This window comes from Echeneis naucrates, chromosome 14 (assembly GCF_900963305.1).
Source record: "Echeneis naucrates chromosome 14, fEcheNa1.1, whole genome shotgun sequence".
NCBI classification, from domain to species: Eukaryota; Metazoa; Chordata; class Actinopteri; order Carangiformes; family Echeneidae; genus Echeneis; species Echeneis naucrates.
This window is the reverse complement of record NC_042524.1, coordinates 5,534,471-5,551,301: the sequence shown is the minus strand read 5'-3', so window position 1 is coordinate 5,551,301 and position 16,831 is coordinate 5,534,471. Positions and strand designations below refer to the sequence as shown.

Sequence of the window (16,831 nt, the reverse complement as noted above, 5' to 3'; positions counted from 1 at the left end):
TGAGATTGGAGATAGAGGTGTGTTAAGCGATAAGATGTAATGTTCCTTCCTCTGGTTCAGACTGGAGATATTTTACACGCAGTGATCCAGAGACTGCACACACTCTGTGAGGTTCAGCTATGTCTTTAAACCACTCTGCCATCATTCATCCTCCTGGCTTCTATATCATTGGATTCGAGACGTTTCCCTACATCAGTGTCTACATCATCTTTCTAACATTGGTCTATGTTGTCACAGTGGTGTTTAATATTTTATTGATGTACATAGTTGCCCTTGACCACAGATTGCACACTCCAAAGTTTCTGGCTGTCATCAACCTCGCAGTTATTGATGTAATGTTGAATACAAGCTCTATTCCTGGTATGATTAAGACATTCCTCTTTAAGGACAACTTTGTTCCATTTAACTTGTGTCTACTACAAATGTATGTCCACTACGCTTTTCTAGCCCTGGAATCATTTGCTCTTGGTGTGCTTGCTTATGACAGGCTCATTGCGATATGTTTCCCTTTCCATCAGAACCTATTAAATAAACTGCTGATCATGTCTTGTATAATAGGCCTGACTTGGACGTATTGTCTGGGATTACTGGCTTATAGTACGGCAATCATGACTCGGCTGTCTTTTTGTAATTCTGTCAGAGTGTTCAGTTATTTTTGTGATTATGCGCCTGTGTTTAGACTGGCCTGTAATGATTACTCATTGCAGTGGTCTGTTGCTTCAGCCTCTGTGGGCAATCTCATGGGCCCCTTTATTTTTATTATTTTGTCCTATCTCTTCATCACAGTGACTGTGTTCCGGATGAAATCAGTAAGCAGTCGAAAGAAAGCCCTTGCCACTTGCATTGAGCACCTCATTCTGGTTGCTGTATTTTTTATTCCAATATTTATCATTTACATCATTGGGCTGTTCATACGGGCCATTGATCCAGACCAGCGTGTGCTGAGCCTGTCACTGGCCTCTTGCATCCCCCCCTGCGTTAATCCTATTGTATATTCCTTAAAAACAAAGGAGATCAAAAACAGAGCCCTGGCACTGATCTGGAGAATGAAAATAAACCCTTGACAACAAAAACTGTTTGGAGAACTAACTGGAAACCATCACGATTGTGTATATATGAATATGTGTGTGTGTGTGTTGAGACAAAATTTAATTTATTTTACTGGTTTATTCTGAATCACAACTACAAAAAAAGGAAAAAGGTTTCAACACCTTTGAAAAGTCATAAGACTTACTACCTGTTGTTCCCTCATATGGATTTGTTTGCGGATGTACCATCATCAGAACACTCCTCACTCAACAAGTTCATATTTGGGCACGCTTTCTTGAATTTATGTTATTTTGTGATGTTTGTACATTTCATAACGGAACTCTGAAATATCTTGGCACTTATACTCAAATATAATTTTCATTAATATATATTTTTTTGTTTGCTTAATTTTAGTAACATGTAATCTAATTTTCCTGACCTAATGTGTACTTAGTTTACTAATCTAATCTTAGTAAATCTGTATAATGTATCATTTTATTTCTCTGTGTTGTTTTAATTCTGCTAAATCAAGTACTCGGGGCTACATGTTTGTATGAAAGGTGCTGTATAAATAAAGTTGAGTTTTACTTTTAAGTTTAAGTATTCATGTTGTTGTGAGTTTAAAGGAGATAAACAAGTTCTTTATACAATGGGTGTGGGGGAACGTCTGTATAATTACACTGAGGTCTAGAGAGAAAAAGCTCAGGTGTAGAGAGAGACAGTGATCTGTTACCTCATTATATCAGTTTGGAAGGGACATTTCAATCACATCTATGAACATAGAATGGATAAATATAAACAGGAGTGTTTAGTTCCAGTTTGTGTGCAGTGTTCACAAAAACAATGGTTAGATGAATCAAACCAAAATGAAAAGACACGCACACTTAAAAAAAAATGTCAGAGAAAATTATACATTGTCAATGTTGATTCAAAGAGTTCTGTTCTTTCTCTTGAGGCTCTTTAAAAGCAAGTCTGATGTGTAAGAATTCACAAGAGCATTAGTGTGCACTCACACTTATTTCCCTCCATTTTTAACTGTTTTTATTCCTAAAAAGTACCACTGAGATTAATTAAGCTGAAGTTTATACAATAAAATGAGTTTGTTTGAAAATGAGGTCATTAACTACAGTCCTCTGGTGATGGCTTCACTAATTGAGTTCATTAGTCATGTTGTTTTGGCTCAGTATGACCTATTTCACAATAAATTAATCCACAAAGAATATTATGCAATTGCCATTTGTTACAGACTGTTCCTTCACTTCATATTCATGTACATGTTCACAGTTTACAGTTCACATCATGATTTCCAAGTTATCATTTAAGCTTGACAAAAATAGTCCATGTTATCGTTTGATAAATTTGCTGTCTTATCAAAGTATCAGTAACAATAAAGGCCTCTTTCTTATCAAATAATTACTTTGCCTCAATTTAGGAATTTTCTAAAATTTTGATTGAAAATGAATAAAATGTGTGACAGATTTGTTTTTAGGTGAGACATTTGATGTTCAGTTTTTTATGACAGATGGTGTATATTAGCAATATATAAACATAACCACACATTATATAACATTTTGTAATGTAACCAATATTCCTTGTATACTTCCAATATGGTTTAAATTGTACTATCCAAGCATGTTTTATTCACTTGCAATCACGATCACCACAATGACAATACCAGACAGTAAGCAGAATGTACCTAATGCTGTTTTTTCACTCAGTAGAATTCAACATTTGACTTCAAATGTCTTCAGAAATATTTAATCTTATTTTACTCCACAAACACTAAAGGCAGGGCTTGATGTTAAATGTGTGACTTCAATTAAACATCATCTGAAGCGGAACAGATGTTCGTATGGACGGAGGTATTTCAAGGCAACACCTCGGTGCTCCGCTGAAATGTGTCCCCCAGTCACCGTAACATTGACGGCGTGACTGACTGAAACTTCACGCTGACACCTCGATGGACAGAGTCCAGAGACGGAGACAGTAATCAGGTTGTGCCGGTCGGAGATTTCATTTCTTTATTATTTTTTTTTTACCACATTATGTATCTTTTGTTTTTTATAAATCTATTTTGAGGGCCGTGTAACAACCGCAGTCCGTCTCCTTGTGTGTGGAAACTTGGCCAATAAATCCGATGTTCACTTTTGAAGTCAAAACATGCAAATTCAATTTCACCTACAAAAGTTAAGACATCAGAGTGCTCATTCTGTCACTTATTTCATTGCAACCTAACGTGAATGTAGAAGCTGATAAGGCTCTTCTGTCAGCTCTTGCAGCGATACCTCTATATTGCAAACACCTTTTCAATCAGATTACACACAAATAGAGTTATCATCAATAAAAAAAACTATTTTTTGGCCCAAGCAAAAAGGGCTTTCTGCCATGTATGACGCTGACTTAAAACGCTGCTGAAGGGGCACCCTGACACTGATCCTACTGTGTGCAGTTGTTAATCAGACTGAATCACATATTGAGAAATAACTTCTCGTGTTTTCCCGAGCAGACTCTCGGTTCATGTGAACAAGATGGCATCCTACTCGCCCCATGACCGCAGAAGGACAGATGACGAAGATGACCCAGTTGAGCAGATGATTTCTCGCACTGGCTGCACCGAGCTGCACTATGCTGTTCAGGAGTGCATGGCTGAGCATCAGGACTGGCGGGCGTGCCAAAAACAGGTCCAGGCTTTCAAAGACTGCATGATGACTTTCCAAAAAGCCAGGAAAGAACAGCTAATGAAGCAGCAGGCAGCCGCCACTCAGTCTACGCCAAGCTAAACACACACACACACACAGTGGATGATTCACAAGACTGTACATAATTGAATTAATACTAATGAAAATAAAGTTTAAGCAGCTACATAGTCCTGTCTTTATTTGTCGTTTAGGGCAGATGGTGTTAAATTGAGCGTGCTTATTTTTCATGTCAGGTCAGTTGTTGTAAATTTTCTCTACGATCATAATCATGCAGTCCAACCGCGCTCATAAACATCAACACAATGAATTCTCCCTAATTATTCAGAACCATTGTTGGATATTTAGTCAAAGTATGCTCTCAATGGATCAAATCAGCATCGCTAACAGGCTACTGCAAATGAGTTTTGTTGCATAAGAGGAAAACTTGTTCTCTGGGGATCAATAAGGAAAGTATATGTTGTACTGTCCTTGGCCTTGACTCTGACGGGGCTGCTGCGTTTGGATGCAGCACGTAATTGACTTGCTGCCTGACCAAGGCATTGGATATGGGTCTAATCGGCAACATGATGTGGCTCCCTGTTCTTTAGAAAGAGGCTGTTTACCAGAACATATTCTCTGTTCAACTATGTCTTTTCTCAGGACTGCTGTGAACGACTCTGTCATCATTCATCCTCCAGGTTTCTATATCATTGGATTTCAGACGTTTCCCTATGTGGGCATCTACTTCATCTTCCTAGCGTTTGTCTATGTGGTCACAGTGCTGTTTAATAGTTTGGTGATCTGCATAATTGTCTTTAATCATTCTTTACACACCTCTAAATTTCTGGCTGTGGTCAACCTGGCAGTAATTGATGTAATTTTGAATACTTGTACTATTCCCGGCATGATAAAGATATTTCTTGCAAAGGACAATTTCATTCCATTCAACTTATGCTTAGTACAAATGTATGTATATTACTCATTTGTATCATTGGAGTCATATGCACTTGCTATACTTGCATATGACAGATTGATCGCAATATGTTTCCCTCTGCATCAAAACTCCATCAACACAGTGAAGAGTATGTCTTGTCTTGTCAGCTTGACTTGGACATTTGCTCTGGGAGTAACAGCATTCACAACAGGTATAATGACTCAATTGTCTTTTTGTAATTCTCTCCAAGTGTTCAGTTATTTCTGCGACTATGCGCCTGTGTTCAGACTGGCCTGTAATGATTACTCACTGCACTGGTTTGCAGCTTCTTTTCTCACTGTGTTGCTCCTTGGAGGACCGTTTACCTTTATCATTCTGTCATATGTCACCATCCTTGTGCAAGTCTTCAGGATGAAATCATTGGACAGTCGAGTGAAAGCGTTGGCAACTTGCGTTGAGCATCTGATTCTGGTTGCTGTATTTTACCTTCCTCTTTTTACGATTTTTGTCATTGGGTTTTATCTGCATCTCATTGACCCAGACCAGCGTGTGCTTAGTCTGTCACTGGCTTCTTGCCTCCCACCCTGCATCAACCCGATTGTATACTCTTTAAAAACTAAAGAGATTAAAACCAGGGCATTGACACTGATTAGAAAAAATAAAATTGTAACAGCAAACTTTTGATAGCTTTTCAAAAGAAAGAAAAATGTGCCCCTCCATTGTTAACAGAATGACAGCATAAATGCCTGCACTTTGGTCGCTTTGAATATATTGCAAAGTTAAAGTTAAATTAATATAAAGGGTTTTTTCTTATCGAAATTATGTCATTGATTTCCATTGTATCTGAATAAAATAACGCCATTATAAATGTGTTGGGAACTGTGCCGTAATTTGTGATGAGTAGTGTAATATAATGCACTGCAGTAGATGTAATAGCTTGTGAAACTTGTTACCCTTCAGGGTTGAGGAACAGCCACACAGTGTACAGTGGTGGATGCACATTAGAGACTGGCATTATGATTAAATCCTGCCCTCCAGTGGGGATAATTCTACAGTGCAATCTCTGCCATGAGTGACGATTGTGTATCTGTGCCAGGACTAAATGATCATCTGCAACATTTGAATCACAGGTCCACTGCTTGCCATGCAGATGAGACAAATAATCAGACCGTTTTCCTTCTGCAGAATTAATATGACTGATTATGTGTGCATTTTCATCCCCTGTCCAATTATGCTTTCCATGAACCAGGACTATATCTGACAGGGTTGGGATGAAAGACTGGACAAGTAAGGGGACCACCCTAGATTAAATTCTTAATATCTTAGGCTTAGGGCACATCACATTAAAAATATGAATTTGACGTCCCGGGTGTTCTAATGTCCTGTTTTATCTTTTTGTTCCTCTGGACTGCTGAGATCTGTCTGTATAACGAATTTACTGTCAGGTACCAATAAACAAACCTTCAACTTGAAGATAATCAACAGAAATTGCCCAGCTTGCTCTCCCTAGATCGACCACTCAAGCTGAGAAGAGTATAGCTGAGAATAAAGCTGTATATTATGAGCACAGGCAGAATCTGAAAACCTTCCAAGGCCTGCGGCACCTCATGGCAGATTTTTTTTTCCTATGTCAGGTCCTATCTGTGAAAGACTGTCACCCTTTTTGTGTTGTGTGCACTCCGAAAACACATGGACCAACTTTCTGTTTAACTGCTGTCAACTGCAATCATATTATTTAACAGATAAAGATTCACATTACATCCACAACTTAGAAGTAAAACTACAGTATTTATTATTGGGACATTATTAAAAAGTCATGAAATACAATAATGCCATTGCAACATTCTACGAATGTGTCAATACAGACATAATAATGAGTTGACCAGAGTGAAACCAACATATGCCATTATGTTACTTAAAGATGTGTCATTGCCAGAGCTGATATCCAAATATCATCGTCATCCAAGGTGAGAAACAAACCTGTAAATTCCAGTCAGGTACTTTGGAACTTGTGCATATAACTGATATATCATATATACACTGAGTTGGAAGTTTATTAGGAACACCTAGCAAAAACTCAGGGTGTCTGATGCAACAGGCCTGCAATAAATTTTTACATTTTTCTTTGTGAAGGTTAAAATCAGAAACAGTCCTGAAATAGGAACACATGATAATCCACCCCCAGTTCCCATCACATTATATCTTGATATTCCATTCTCTTCCAGGAAATGGGCATAACTCTAAAGGTGATCACTACATCCAGAGGTAACGCGAATTCACACTTGGAAAGTTAACGAACGATAAGTTTACATGCTGTAAACAGTTTTGACCTAAACAGACACTGAGTTTGAAACCGCTTTCTCATTGACTGTCATGGGAAATTAGTCTTAGATGACAGTACTGCACTGTGTTGACACACAGACAGACAGACACACACACAAATGATTAAGCACTGTGAAATTCAAAAAAAGTTGTGACTGTTATTGGCAACTCACACTAAGTGTAGAAACCGTAGAAACTGCAGAAACTCTTAAACTCTGATCAGTAATGAGAAATAGCAGTTGTTGGGGGTGGGGAGTTCAATTATTTTTCTATTTTCTTCAGTGTACAATATCAACGTTTACTGTGTAAATAGGTAACATATGAAAACCCATAAACTCATATTACATGGAAGATTATGTCGGCATTACTAAGGTGCAATTAAAGAATTTTCTTTAGTTTTTACATGTAGCTGAATATATTAACACTTACATAATGTCAGTACAGTCCTTCCGGTTATTGCTGGATGATAACAACAATGCTACAAATGTTACTCTGTGCTGTGTCAACGCAGCAGTGATAAACTGTTAACCTTTTTGGACAAGGTTATATTGGTAATCCTACTTTGTTTGTAAAGCCTCCTCATGGAGTTCAACACTTCCTCTGTCTTCAAAGAGTACAAAATAGGATTGAGGAAAGCTGCTATGGTGTGTGACAAAGAGGAGTTTATGATCCTGGCATTAGGGTGAATAGAGGAAGCCAATGCAGCTACGTTGGTGCTTAAAATTGGCAGAAAGAAAATAGCCACAAGGATCAGGTGAGCACTGCAAGTTTTCAGAGCTTTTAGTCGCTCCTCTGCTGACGCTATCCTGCTCAGAGCTATGGAAATGGAAACATATGTGATCGCTATCAATACAAGAGGAAAGCAGATGAGTAGAAGAAAAGCTGCCATTGCCATTATGTTATTCAAAGATGTGTCATTACAGGCCAGATAAAACACTGGTCCATGATCACAGTAAAAGCTGTCCACCACCACAGATCCACAGAAGGAAAGGCGATCAATAAGTGCAATAGTAAATGCAACTTGACATGTTATAAAAACCCATGAAAATAAAAGCATTGCAGTGATAGCTGGTTTAGTCACGATGCTGTGGTACCGTAAAGGAAAGCATATTGCTACGAATCTGTCATATGCCATTGTTACAAGTGTCCATGACTGCAAGGCACCAAAAAACATAACAAAGAACATGTAACTTAAACAAGCCTCATAGACAATATATCTCCTGTTAAATAAAAATGTGTCCAACAGTTTTGGGATGAGAGCTGTGCTGCCACACAAATCTGTCAAAGCCAGGTTGAACACAATCATGTATTTAGGTGTATGAAGAGTCTTGACCATGTAGATAACTGAGAGAAGCAGGCCATTCCCAATGACAGTCATGATATAGACAAAACACAGAAACACGTAGTAATAAGTAATATGAGGGATGTTGGAAAATCCACTGAGATAGAAATTTACAGGACGGACAAATGTGTTATTAAATCTGGGAGAAGTTGCCTCCTCTGAGCCCATTACAGATATTCCCTGTTTCCTGGATGCTAAAAAGGAAATAAGTTGCAATATCAACTTACATATAATAAAAGTGTGACAGATGCTTGAAAGAATCCATTGTAACCAACCTCACCTAAGACAATGTCAAGTGTGCTGTTCAATAAAGAGTCTGTGAGCTGCCATTTATAAATGGAGGAGTTGTGTCACATGGTCAGGAAAACATTACACTAATGTGTAACCAGTTAACACAAACATGATGTCTTTGGACGGTGGGAGGAAACCTACGCAGGCACGGGCACAACATCCAAACTCCACACAGAAAGGACCCAGGCCCAGGAGCCAAACCTGTGACCTTCTTATTGTGGGGCCACAGCGACAACCACTACACCGCCGTGCTGCACACTAATGTGTGACTGTCACATAGATTTTGTCATTAATGTGCTGATGTGATGAGTTGAGCTTAGCGTAGTTGCCAAGATACTGGATTTTCTGTTAAATGCCGACTAACAAACCGGGGGAAAAAAAAATCAGTCACTGCGTATGTGAAGCAAGAGATTAGTTGCTGGGTTGTTTTTAACTATTTCTATAAACATCAGTGTTCTACGTGAAAGTCAACCACTGCTGTTCCTATTGAATACATGGGAAAATATTTCAGCAAAATTAAGATGGATTTCTGGGAAACCCTCTCCAAGCATCCATGTTCCATCAAGTTGAAAATGTAAAAACTTTTACGTTTGCTAATGTGCCAGAAACTTTGATCTAACAGAACTGAGACGTGAGGGTCATCACTACAGCTTTGGTCTGGTAGAGAGCTACTTAATGTAAGTATTTAATGCCTCTTTTTCTGTTGTTTTTTTGTTTGTTTTTGGTGCACGATCGAACAGAAAAGTACACACAATCTGCTCATTAATTGATGCTCTCAGAAGAGAAGAGTTTTCACAACAGTCTTGAGGAGAGAGAAAGACCCCCTCCTTTGACTGGGGGAACCATTGGCAACCACTGACAGTCTGGACTGTGATATCTTTGTGTGTAATACTTTATTTTGTTGGTACCTCTTTAGCCTCCAGCAAACAAAGTCAGCAAACCGTCATGGACTATCAAACCACTGGGGGGTGTGGGTTCATGTTTCACACGTGTTTATCTTTTGTTCCCCTCTTTTCACTTTTCACTTTCTTTCCTGTTGCATCTAATTTTGTTATATCATGAAAACGGTGACAACCCATCTATTTGTCAGCTGTACATATTAAAAGATGATTATACAAGCATGCAGCAATCACCTTATCAATATCAATCACCATGGAATTGTTGGCTCCCTAGAAGAAACATATTTCTCAAATAAAGAACATCTATAAAATTGCAAAGTGACTGGTTGGATCCGGTTTATTTTTCTTCATATAACAGCCATTTTGATAAATACAAAGACTTGCTGTCTCCTGCAACAGTAAAATACACCAAGTTACAAGACTTCACATAAGAGCCAAAAGCTAAAAGTAAACTTGTATTGTTCATAGAGATGGACAATGATTCAATATCAATATCAATATATAATGCGTTAGAAAATATTTCATTAACAGTGATATGGTTTTTTAAGCAATATCCAATATTATGATATAAATAATTTACAGAATCTATCAATCACTGACATTAATTACAGGCCGCTGAAGTCGCTTCATTGCATTCAGAACAAGCTGAAAGAGTAGATACAACAGGCTCAGCTGGTGCGTCTTGAGGTACACCACAGGCCCACAGCCAGCGCTCAGAAGTAGCAGGCTCTGAATCGATAAGCGTGAGCTGCTAAATGTGACCCCTGAAAGCAATACTAATGAGACTGAGCTTCCACAAGTCAAAGCAGACAAAGTAGTTTATAAGAGAGAAGAGAATAATTCAGCTGTGTGGAAGTCGTTTGTCTATCAGAGATCAGACAAACTTCAGGTTTCAATGTGCCGCAAACTTTGACGGAGAATATATATTTATAAAATGTTGTTCACTCTTTGTTCGCTCTTTGGCTTTGTATTCTTGCCTAAGCACTTTTAGTACGATCCATTTACACAAGAGTAAGATAATCGGCCTATTCCATAGTTTAAAGTTAGCTTAAAGATGTTCATATTGGCAAAGCCGAGGCTTTTGTATATTTGATGCTGCTGCCACACTTCTTGTTTGTATATGAAGGCTGAATACAAATGACAGGTGAACAATCATTGTTTTGTGAAGTATAAAATATTATCTAATTTAATACAAGAACTTTTTATAGAATTAAACTCATTTTCAGAAGCTTGTAGGTACAGACATCAGTTCTAAGTGTTCATATTGGAATTATATCGCATCAACTAAAAACTGACACATATTGTGGTATAAATTTTGCCCATGTCATCCAGTCCTTCTGGTTATTGCTGGATGATAACAACAATGTTACAAATGTTACTCTGTGCTGTGTCAACGCAGCGGTGATAAACTGTTAACCTTTTTGGACAAGGTTATATTGGTAATCCTACTTTGTTTGTAAAGCCTCCTCATGGAGTTCAACACTTCCTCTGTCTTCAAAGAGTACAAAATAGGATTGAGGAAAGCTGGTATGGTGTGTGTCAAAGAGGAGTTTATGATCCTGGCATTAGGGTGAATGGAGGAAGTCACTGCAGCTACGTTGGTGCCAAAAATTGGCAGAAAGAAAATAGCCACAAGGATCAGGTGAGCACTGCAAGTTTTCAGAGCTTTTAGTCGCTCCTTTGTTGATGCTATCCTGCTCAGAGCTATGGAAATGGAAACATATGTGATCGCTATCAATACAAGAGGAAAGCAGATGAATAGAAGAAAAGCTGCATATGCCATTATGTTATTTAAAGATGTGTCATTACAGGCCAGATAAAACACTGGTCCATGATCACAGTAAAAGCTGTTCACCACCACAGATCCACAGAAGGAAAGGCGATCAATAAGTGCAATAGTAAATGCAACTTGACATGTTATAAAAACCCATGAAAATAAAAGCATTGCAGTGATAGCTGGTTTAGTCACGATGCTGTGGTACCGTAAAGGAAAGCATATTGCTACGAATCTGTCATATGCCATTGTTACAAGTGTCCATGACTGCAAGGCACCAAAAAACATAACAAAGAACATGTAACTTAAGCAAGCCTCATAGACAATATATCTCCTGTTAAATAAAAATGTGTCCAACAGTTTTGGGATGAGAGCTGTGCTGCCACACAAATCTGTCAAAGCCAGGTTGAACACAATCATGTATTTAGGTGTATGAAGAGTCTTGACCATGTAGATAACTGAGAGAAGCAGGCCATTCCCAATGACAGTCATGATATAGACAAAACACAGAAACACGTAGTAATAAGTAATATGAGGGATGTTGGAAAATCCACTGAGATAGAAATATACAGGACGGACAAATGTGTTATTAAATCTGGGAGAAGTTGCCTCCTCTGAGCCCATTACAGATATTCACTGTTTCCTGGATGCTAAAAAGGAAATAAGTTGCAATATTAACTTACATATAATAAAAGTGTGACAAATGCTTGAAAGAATCCATTGTAACCAACCTCACCTAAGACAATGTCAAGTGTGCTGTTCAATAAAGAGAGTCTGTGAGCTGTCATTTATAAATGGAGGAGTTGTGTCACATGGTCAGGAAAACATTACACTGATGTGTAACCAGTTAACACAAACATGATGTCTTTGGACGGTGGGAGGAAACCTACGCAGGCACGGGCACAACATCCAAACTCCACACAGAAAGGACCCAGGCCCAGGAGCCAAACCTGTGACCTTCTTATTGTGGGGCCACAGCGACAACCACTACACCGCCGTGCTGCACACTAATGTGTGACTGTCACATAGATTTTGTCATTAATGTGCTGATGTGATGAGTTGAGCTTAGCGTAGTTGCCAAGATACTGGATTTTCTGTTAAATGCCGACTAACAAACCGGGAAAAAAAAAAATCAGTCACTGCGTATGTGAAGCAAGAGATTAGTTGCTGGGTTGTTTTTAACTATTTCTATAAACATCAGTGTTCTACGTGAAAGTCAACCACTTCTGTTCCTATTGAATACATGGGAAAATATTTCAGCAAAATTAAGATGGATTTCTGGGAAACCCTCTCCAAGCATCCATGTTCCATCAAGTTGAAAATGTAAAAACTTTTACGTTTGCTAATGTGCCAGAAACTTTGATCTAACAGAACTGAGATGTGAGGGTCATCACTACAGCTTTGGTCTGGTAGAGAGCTACTTAATGTAAGTACTTAGTGCCTCTTTTTCTGTTGTTTTTTTGTTTGTTTGTTTGTTTGTTTTTGGTGCAAGATCGAACAGAAAAGTACACACAATCTGCTCATTAATTGATGCTCTCAGAAGAGAAGAGTTTTCACAACAGTCTTGAGGAGAGAGAAAGACCCCCTCCTTTGACTGGGGGAACCATTGGCAACCACTGACAGTCTGGACTGTGATATCTTTGTGTGTAATACTTTATTTTGTTGGTACCTCTTTAGCCTCCAGCAAACAAAGTCAGCAAACCGTCATGGACTATCAAACCACTGGGGGGTGTGGGTTCATGTTTCACACGAGTTTATCTTTTGTTCCCCTCTTTTCACTTTTTTTCCTGTTGCATCTAATTTTGTTATATCATGAAAACTGTGACAATCCATCTATTTGTCAGCTGTACATATTAAAAGATGATTATACAAGCATGCAGCAATCACCTTATCGATATCAATCACCATGGAATTGTTGGCTCCCTAGAAGAAACATATTTCTCAAATAAAGAACATCTATAAAATTGCAAAGTGACTGGTTGGATCAGGTTTATTTTTCTTCATATAACAGCCATTTTGATAAATACAAAGACTTGCTGTCTCCTGCAACAGTAAAATACACCAAGTTACAAGACGTCACATAAGAACCAAAAGCTAAAAGTAAACTTGTATTGTTCATAGAGATGGACAATGATTCAATATCAATATCAAAATATAATGCAATAGAAAATAATATATAAATAAATATTTAATTAACAGTGATATGGTTTTTAAAGCAATATCCAATATTATGATATAAATAATTTACAGAATCTATCAATCACTGACATTAATTACCGGCCGCTGAAGTCGCTTCATTGCATTCAGAACAAGCTGAAAGAGTAGATACAACAGGCTCAGCTGGTGCGTCTTGAGGTACACCACAGGCCCACAGCCAGCGCTCAGAAGTAGCAGGCTCTGAATCGATAAGCGTGAGCTGCTAAATGTGACCCCTGAAAGCAATACTAATGAGACTGAGCTTCCACAAGTCAAAGCAGACAAAGTAGTTTATAAGAGAGAAGAGAATAATTCAGCTGTGTGGAAGTCGTTTGTCTATCAGAGATCAGATAAACTTCAGGTTTCAATGTGCCGCAAACTTTGACGGAGAATATATATTTATAAAATGTTGTTCACTCTTTGTTCGCTCTTAAGCTTTGTATTCTTGCCTAAGCATTTTTAGTACGATCCATTTACACAAGAGTAAGATATTCGGCCTATTCCATAGTTTAAAGTTAGTTTAAAGATGTTCATATTGGCAAAGCCGAGGCTTTTGTATATTTGACGCTGCTGCCACACTTCTTGTTTGTATATTAAGGCTGAATACAAATGACAGGTGAACAATCATTCTTTTATGAAGTATAAAATATTATCTAATTTAATACAAGAACTTTTTATAGACTTAAACTCATTTTCAGAAGCTTGTAGGTACAGACATCAGTTCTAAGTGTTCATATTGGAATTATATCGCATCAACTAAAAACTGACACATATTGTGGTATAAATTTTGCCCATGTCATCCAGTCCTTCTGGTTATTGCTGGATGATAACAACAATGTTACAAATGTTACTCTGTGCTGTGTCAACGCAGCGGTGATAAACTGTTAACCTTTTTGGACAAGGTTATATTGGTAATCCTACTTTGTTTGTAAAGCCTCCTCATGGAGTTCAACACTTCCTCTGTCTTCAAAGAGTACACAATAGGATTGAGGAAAGCTGGTATGGTGTGTGACAAAGAGGAGTTTATGATCCTGGCATTAGGGTGAATAGAGGAAGTCAATGCAGCTATGTTGGTGCCAAAAATTGGCAGAAAGAAAATAGCCACAAGGATCAGGTGAGCACTGCAAGTTTTCAGAGCTTTTAGTCGCTCCTTTGTTGATGCTATCCTGCTCAGAGCTATGGAAATGGAAACATATGTGATCGCTATCAATACAAGAGGAAAGCAGATGAATAGAAGAAAAGCTGCCATTGCCATTATGTTATTTAAAGATGTGTCATTACAGGCCAGATAAAACACTGGTCCATGATCACAGTAAAAGCTGTTCACCACCACAGATCCACAGAAGGAAAGGCGATCAATAAGTGCAACAATAAATGCAACTTGACATGTTAAAAAAACCCATGAAAATAAAAGCATTGCAGTGATAGCTGGTTTAGTCACGATGCTGTGGTACCGTAAAGGAAAGCATATTGCTACGAATCTGTCATATGCCATTGTTACAAGTGTCCATGACTGCAAGGCACCAAAAAACATAACAAAGAACATGTAACTTAAGCAAGCCTCATAGACAATATATCTCCTGTTAAATAAAAATGTGTCCAACAGTTTTGGGATGAGAGCTGTGCTGCCACACAAATCTGTCAAAGCCAGGTTGAACACAATCATGTATTTAGGTGTATGAAGAGCCTTGACCATGTAGATAACTAAGAGAAGCAGGCCATTCCCAATGACAGTCATGATATAGACAAAACACAGAAACACGTAGTAATAAGTAATATGAGGGATGTTGGAAAATCCACTGAGATAGAAATTTACAGGACGGACAAATGTGTTATTAAATCTGGGAGAAGTTGCCTCCTCTGAGCCCATTACAGATATTCACTGTTTCCTGGATGCTAAAAAGGAAATAAGTTGCAATATTAACTTACATATAATAAAAGTGTGACAAATGCTTGAAAGAATCCATTGTAACCAACCTCACCTAAGACAATGTCAAGTGTGCTGTTCAATAAAGAGAGTCTGTGAGCTGTCATTTATAAATGGAGGAGTTGTGTCACATGGTCAGGAAAACATTACACTGATGTGTAACCAGTTAACACAAACATGATGTCTTTGGACGGTGGGAGGAAACCTACGCAGGCACGGGCACAACATCCAAACTCCACACAGAAAGGACCCAGGCCCAGGAGCCAAACCTGTGACCTTCTTATTGTGGGGCCACAGCGACAACCACTACACCGCCGTGCTGCACACTAATGTGTGACTGTCACATAGATTTTGTCATTAATGTGCTGATGTGATGAGTTGTGATGAGTCTTGGCGTAGTTGCCAAGATACTGGATTTTCTGTTAAATGCCGACTAACAAACCGGGAAAAAAAAATCAGTCACTGCGTATGTGAAGCAAGAGATTAGTTGCTGGGTTGTTTTTAACTATTTCTATAAACATCAGTGTTCTACGTGAAAGTCAACCACTGCTGTTCCTATTGAATACATGGGAAAATATTTCAGCAAAATTAAGAAGGATTTCTGGGAAACCCTCTCCAAGCATCCATGTTCCATCAAGTTGAAAATGTAAAAACTTTTACATTTGCTAATGTGCCAGAAACTTTGATCTAACAGAACTGAGACGTGAGGGTCATCACTACAGCTTTGGTCTGGTAGAGAGCTACTTAATGTAAGTACTTAATGCCTCTTTTTCTGTTGTTTTTTTGTTTGTTTGTTTGTTTTTTTGTTTGTTTTTGGTGCACAATCGAACAGAAAAGTACACACAATCTGCTCATTAATTGATGTTCTCAGAAGAGAAGAGTTCTCACAACAGTCTTGAGGAGAGAGAAAGACCCCCTCCTTTGACTGGGGGAACCATTGGCAACCACTGACAGTCTGGACTGTGATATCTTTGTGTGTAATACTTTATTTTGTTGGTACCTCTTTAGCCTCCAGCAAACAAAGTCAGCAAACCGTCATGGACTATCAAACCACTGGGGGGTGTGGGTTCATGTTTCACACGTGTTTATCTTTTGTTCCCCTCTTTTCACTTTTTTTCCTGTTGCATCTAATTTTGTTATATCATGAAAACTGTGACAACCCATCTATTTGTCAGCTGTACATATTAAAAGATGATTATACAAGCATGCAGCAATCACCTTATCGATATCAATCACCATGGAATTGTTGGCTCCCTAGAAGAAACATATTTCTCAAATAAAGAACATCTATAAAATTGCAAAGTGACTGGTTGGATCAGGTTTATTTTTCTTCATATAACAGCCATTTTGATAAATACAAAGACTTGCTGTCTCCTGCAACAGTAAAATACACCAAGTTACAAGACTTCACATAAGAGCCAAAAGCTAAAAGTAAACTT

The 16,831-nt window shown here is 38.3% G+C and overlaps 6 protein-coding genes across 7 annotated transcripts; 3 read left to right on the top strand and 3 right to left on the bottom strand.

The window, feature by feature from the left end:
* Nucleotides 1–119: 119 nt before the first annotated feature.
* Nucleotides 120–1,064, top strand: LOC115054018 (olfactory receptor 2A12-like). The gene has a single exon (XM_029518977.1). It carries the CDS (start codon nucleotides 120–122, stop codon nucleotides 1,062–1,064), a length of 945 nt encoding a protein of 314 aa, XP_029374837.1.
* Nucleotides 1,065–2,912: 1,848 nt separating this feature from the next.
* Nucleotides 2,913–3,912, top strand: coa4 (cytochrome c oxidase assembly factor 4 homolog). Of its 2 annotated transcripts, none has more exons than XM_029519191.1 (2): nucleotides 2,913–3,023; nucleotides 3,536–3,912. In XM_029519191.1, exon 2 carries the CDS (start codon nucleotides 3,558–3,560, stop codon nucleotides 3,807–3,809), a length of 252 nt encoding a protein of 83 aa, XP_029375051.1. In that variant the 5' UTR covers nucleotides 2,913–3,023; nucleotides 3,536–3,557; the 3' UTR covers nucleotides 3,810–3,912. The 2 variants fall into 2 exon arrangements, with proteins under 2 accessions (XP_029375051.1, XP_029375052.1); XM_029519192.1 differs by having other exon boundaries at nucleotides 2,932–3,032.
* LOC115054494 (olfactory receptor 2AT4-like) lies at nucleotides 3,904–5,325 on the top strand. Its single transcript, XM_029519744.1, has one exon. It carries the CDS (start codon nucleotides 4,231–4,233, stop codon nucleotides 5,323–5,325), a length of 1,095 nt encoding a protein of 364 aa, XP_029375604.1. The 5' UTR covers nucleotides 3,904–4,230.
* Nucleotides 5,326–7,465: 2,140 nt separating this feature from the next.
* LOC115054493 (olfactory receptor 1-like) lies at nucleotides 7,466–8,473 on the bottom strand. Its single transcript, XM_029519743.1, has one exon. The coding sequence runs from the start codon at nucleotides 8,471–8,473 to the stop codon at nucleotides 7,466–7,468; it is 1,008 nt and encodes a 335-aa protein (XP_029375603.1).
* A 2,412-nt stretch (nucleotides 8,474–10,885) lies between these two features.
* Nucleotides 10,886–11,893, bottom strand: LOC115054492 (olfactory receptor 1-like). The gene has a single exon (XM_029519741.1). It carries the CDS (start codon nucleotides 11,891–11,893, stop codon nucleotides 10,886–10,888), a length of 1,008 nt encoding a protein of 335 aa, XP_029375601.1.
* A 2,434-nt stretch (nucleotides 11,894–14,327) lies between these two features.
* Nucleotides 14,328–15,335, bottom strand: LOC115054491 (olfactory receptor 1-like). Its single transcript, XM_029519740.1, has one exon. It carries the CDS (start codon nucleotides 15,333–15,335, stop codon nucleotides 14,328–14,330), a length of 1,008 nt encoding a protein of 335 aa, XP_029375600.1.
* Between the last annotated feature and the right edge of the window lie 1,496 nt (nucleotides 15,336–16,831).

Bases quoted from the DNA above. Each gene is read 5' to 3' on its own strand.
- LOC115054493 (XM_029519743.1), bottom strand. From the start codon at position 8,473: ATGGGCTCAGAGGAGGCAACTTCTCCCAGATTTAATAACACATTTGTC.
- LOC115054491 (XM_029519740.1), bottom strand. From the start codon at position 15,335: ATGGGCTCAGAGGAGGCAACTTCTCCCAGATTTAATAACACATTTGTC.
- coa4 (XM_029519191.1), top strand. From the start codon at position 3,558: ATGGCATCCTACTCGCCCCATGACCGCAGAAGGACAGATGACGAAGAT.
- LOC115054018 (XM_029518977.1), top strand. From the start codon at position 120: ATGTCTTTAAACCACTCTGCCATCATTCATCCTCCTGGCTTCTATATC.
- LOC115054494 (XM_029519744.1), top strand. From the start codon at position 4,231: ATGCAGCACGTAATTGACTTGCTGCCTGACCAAGGCATTGGATATGGG.
- LOC115054492 (XM_029519741.1), bottom strand. From the start codon at position 11,893: ATGGGCTCAGAGGAGGCAACTTCTCCCAGATTTAATAACACATTTGTC.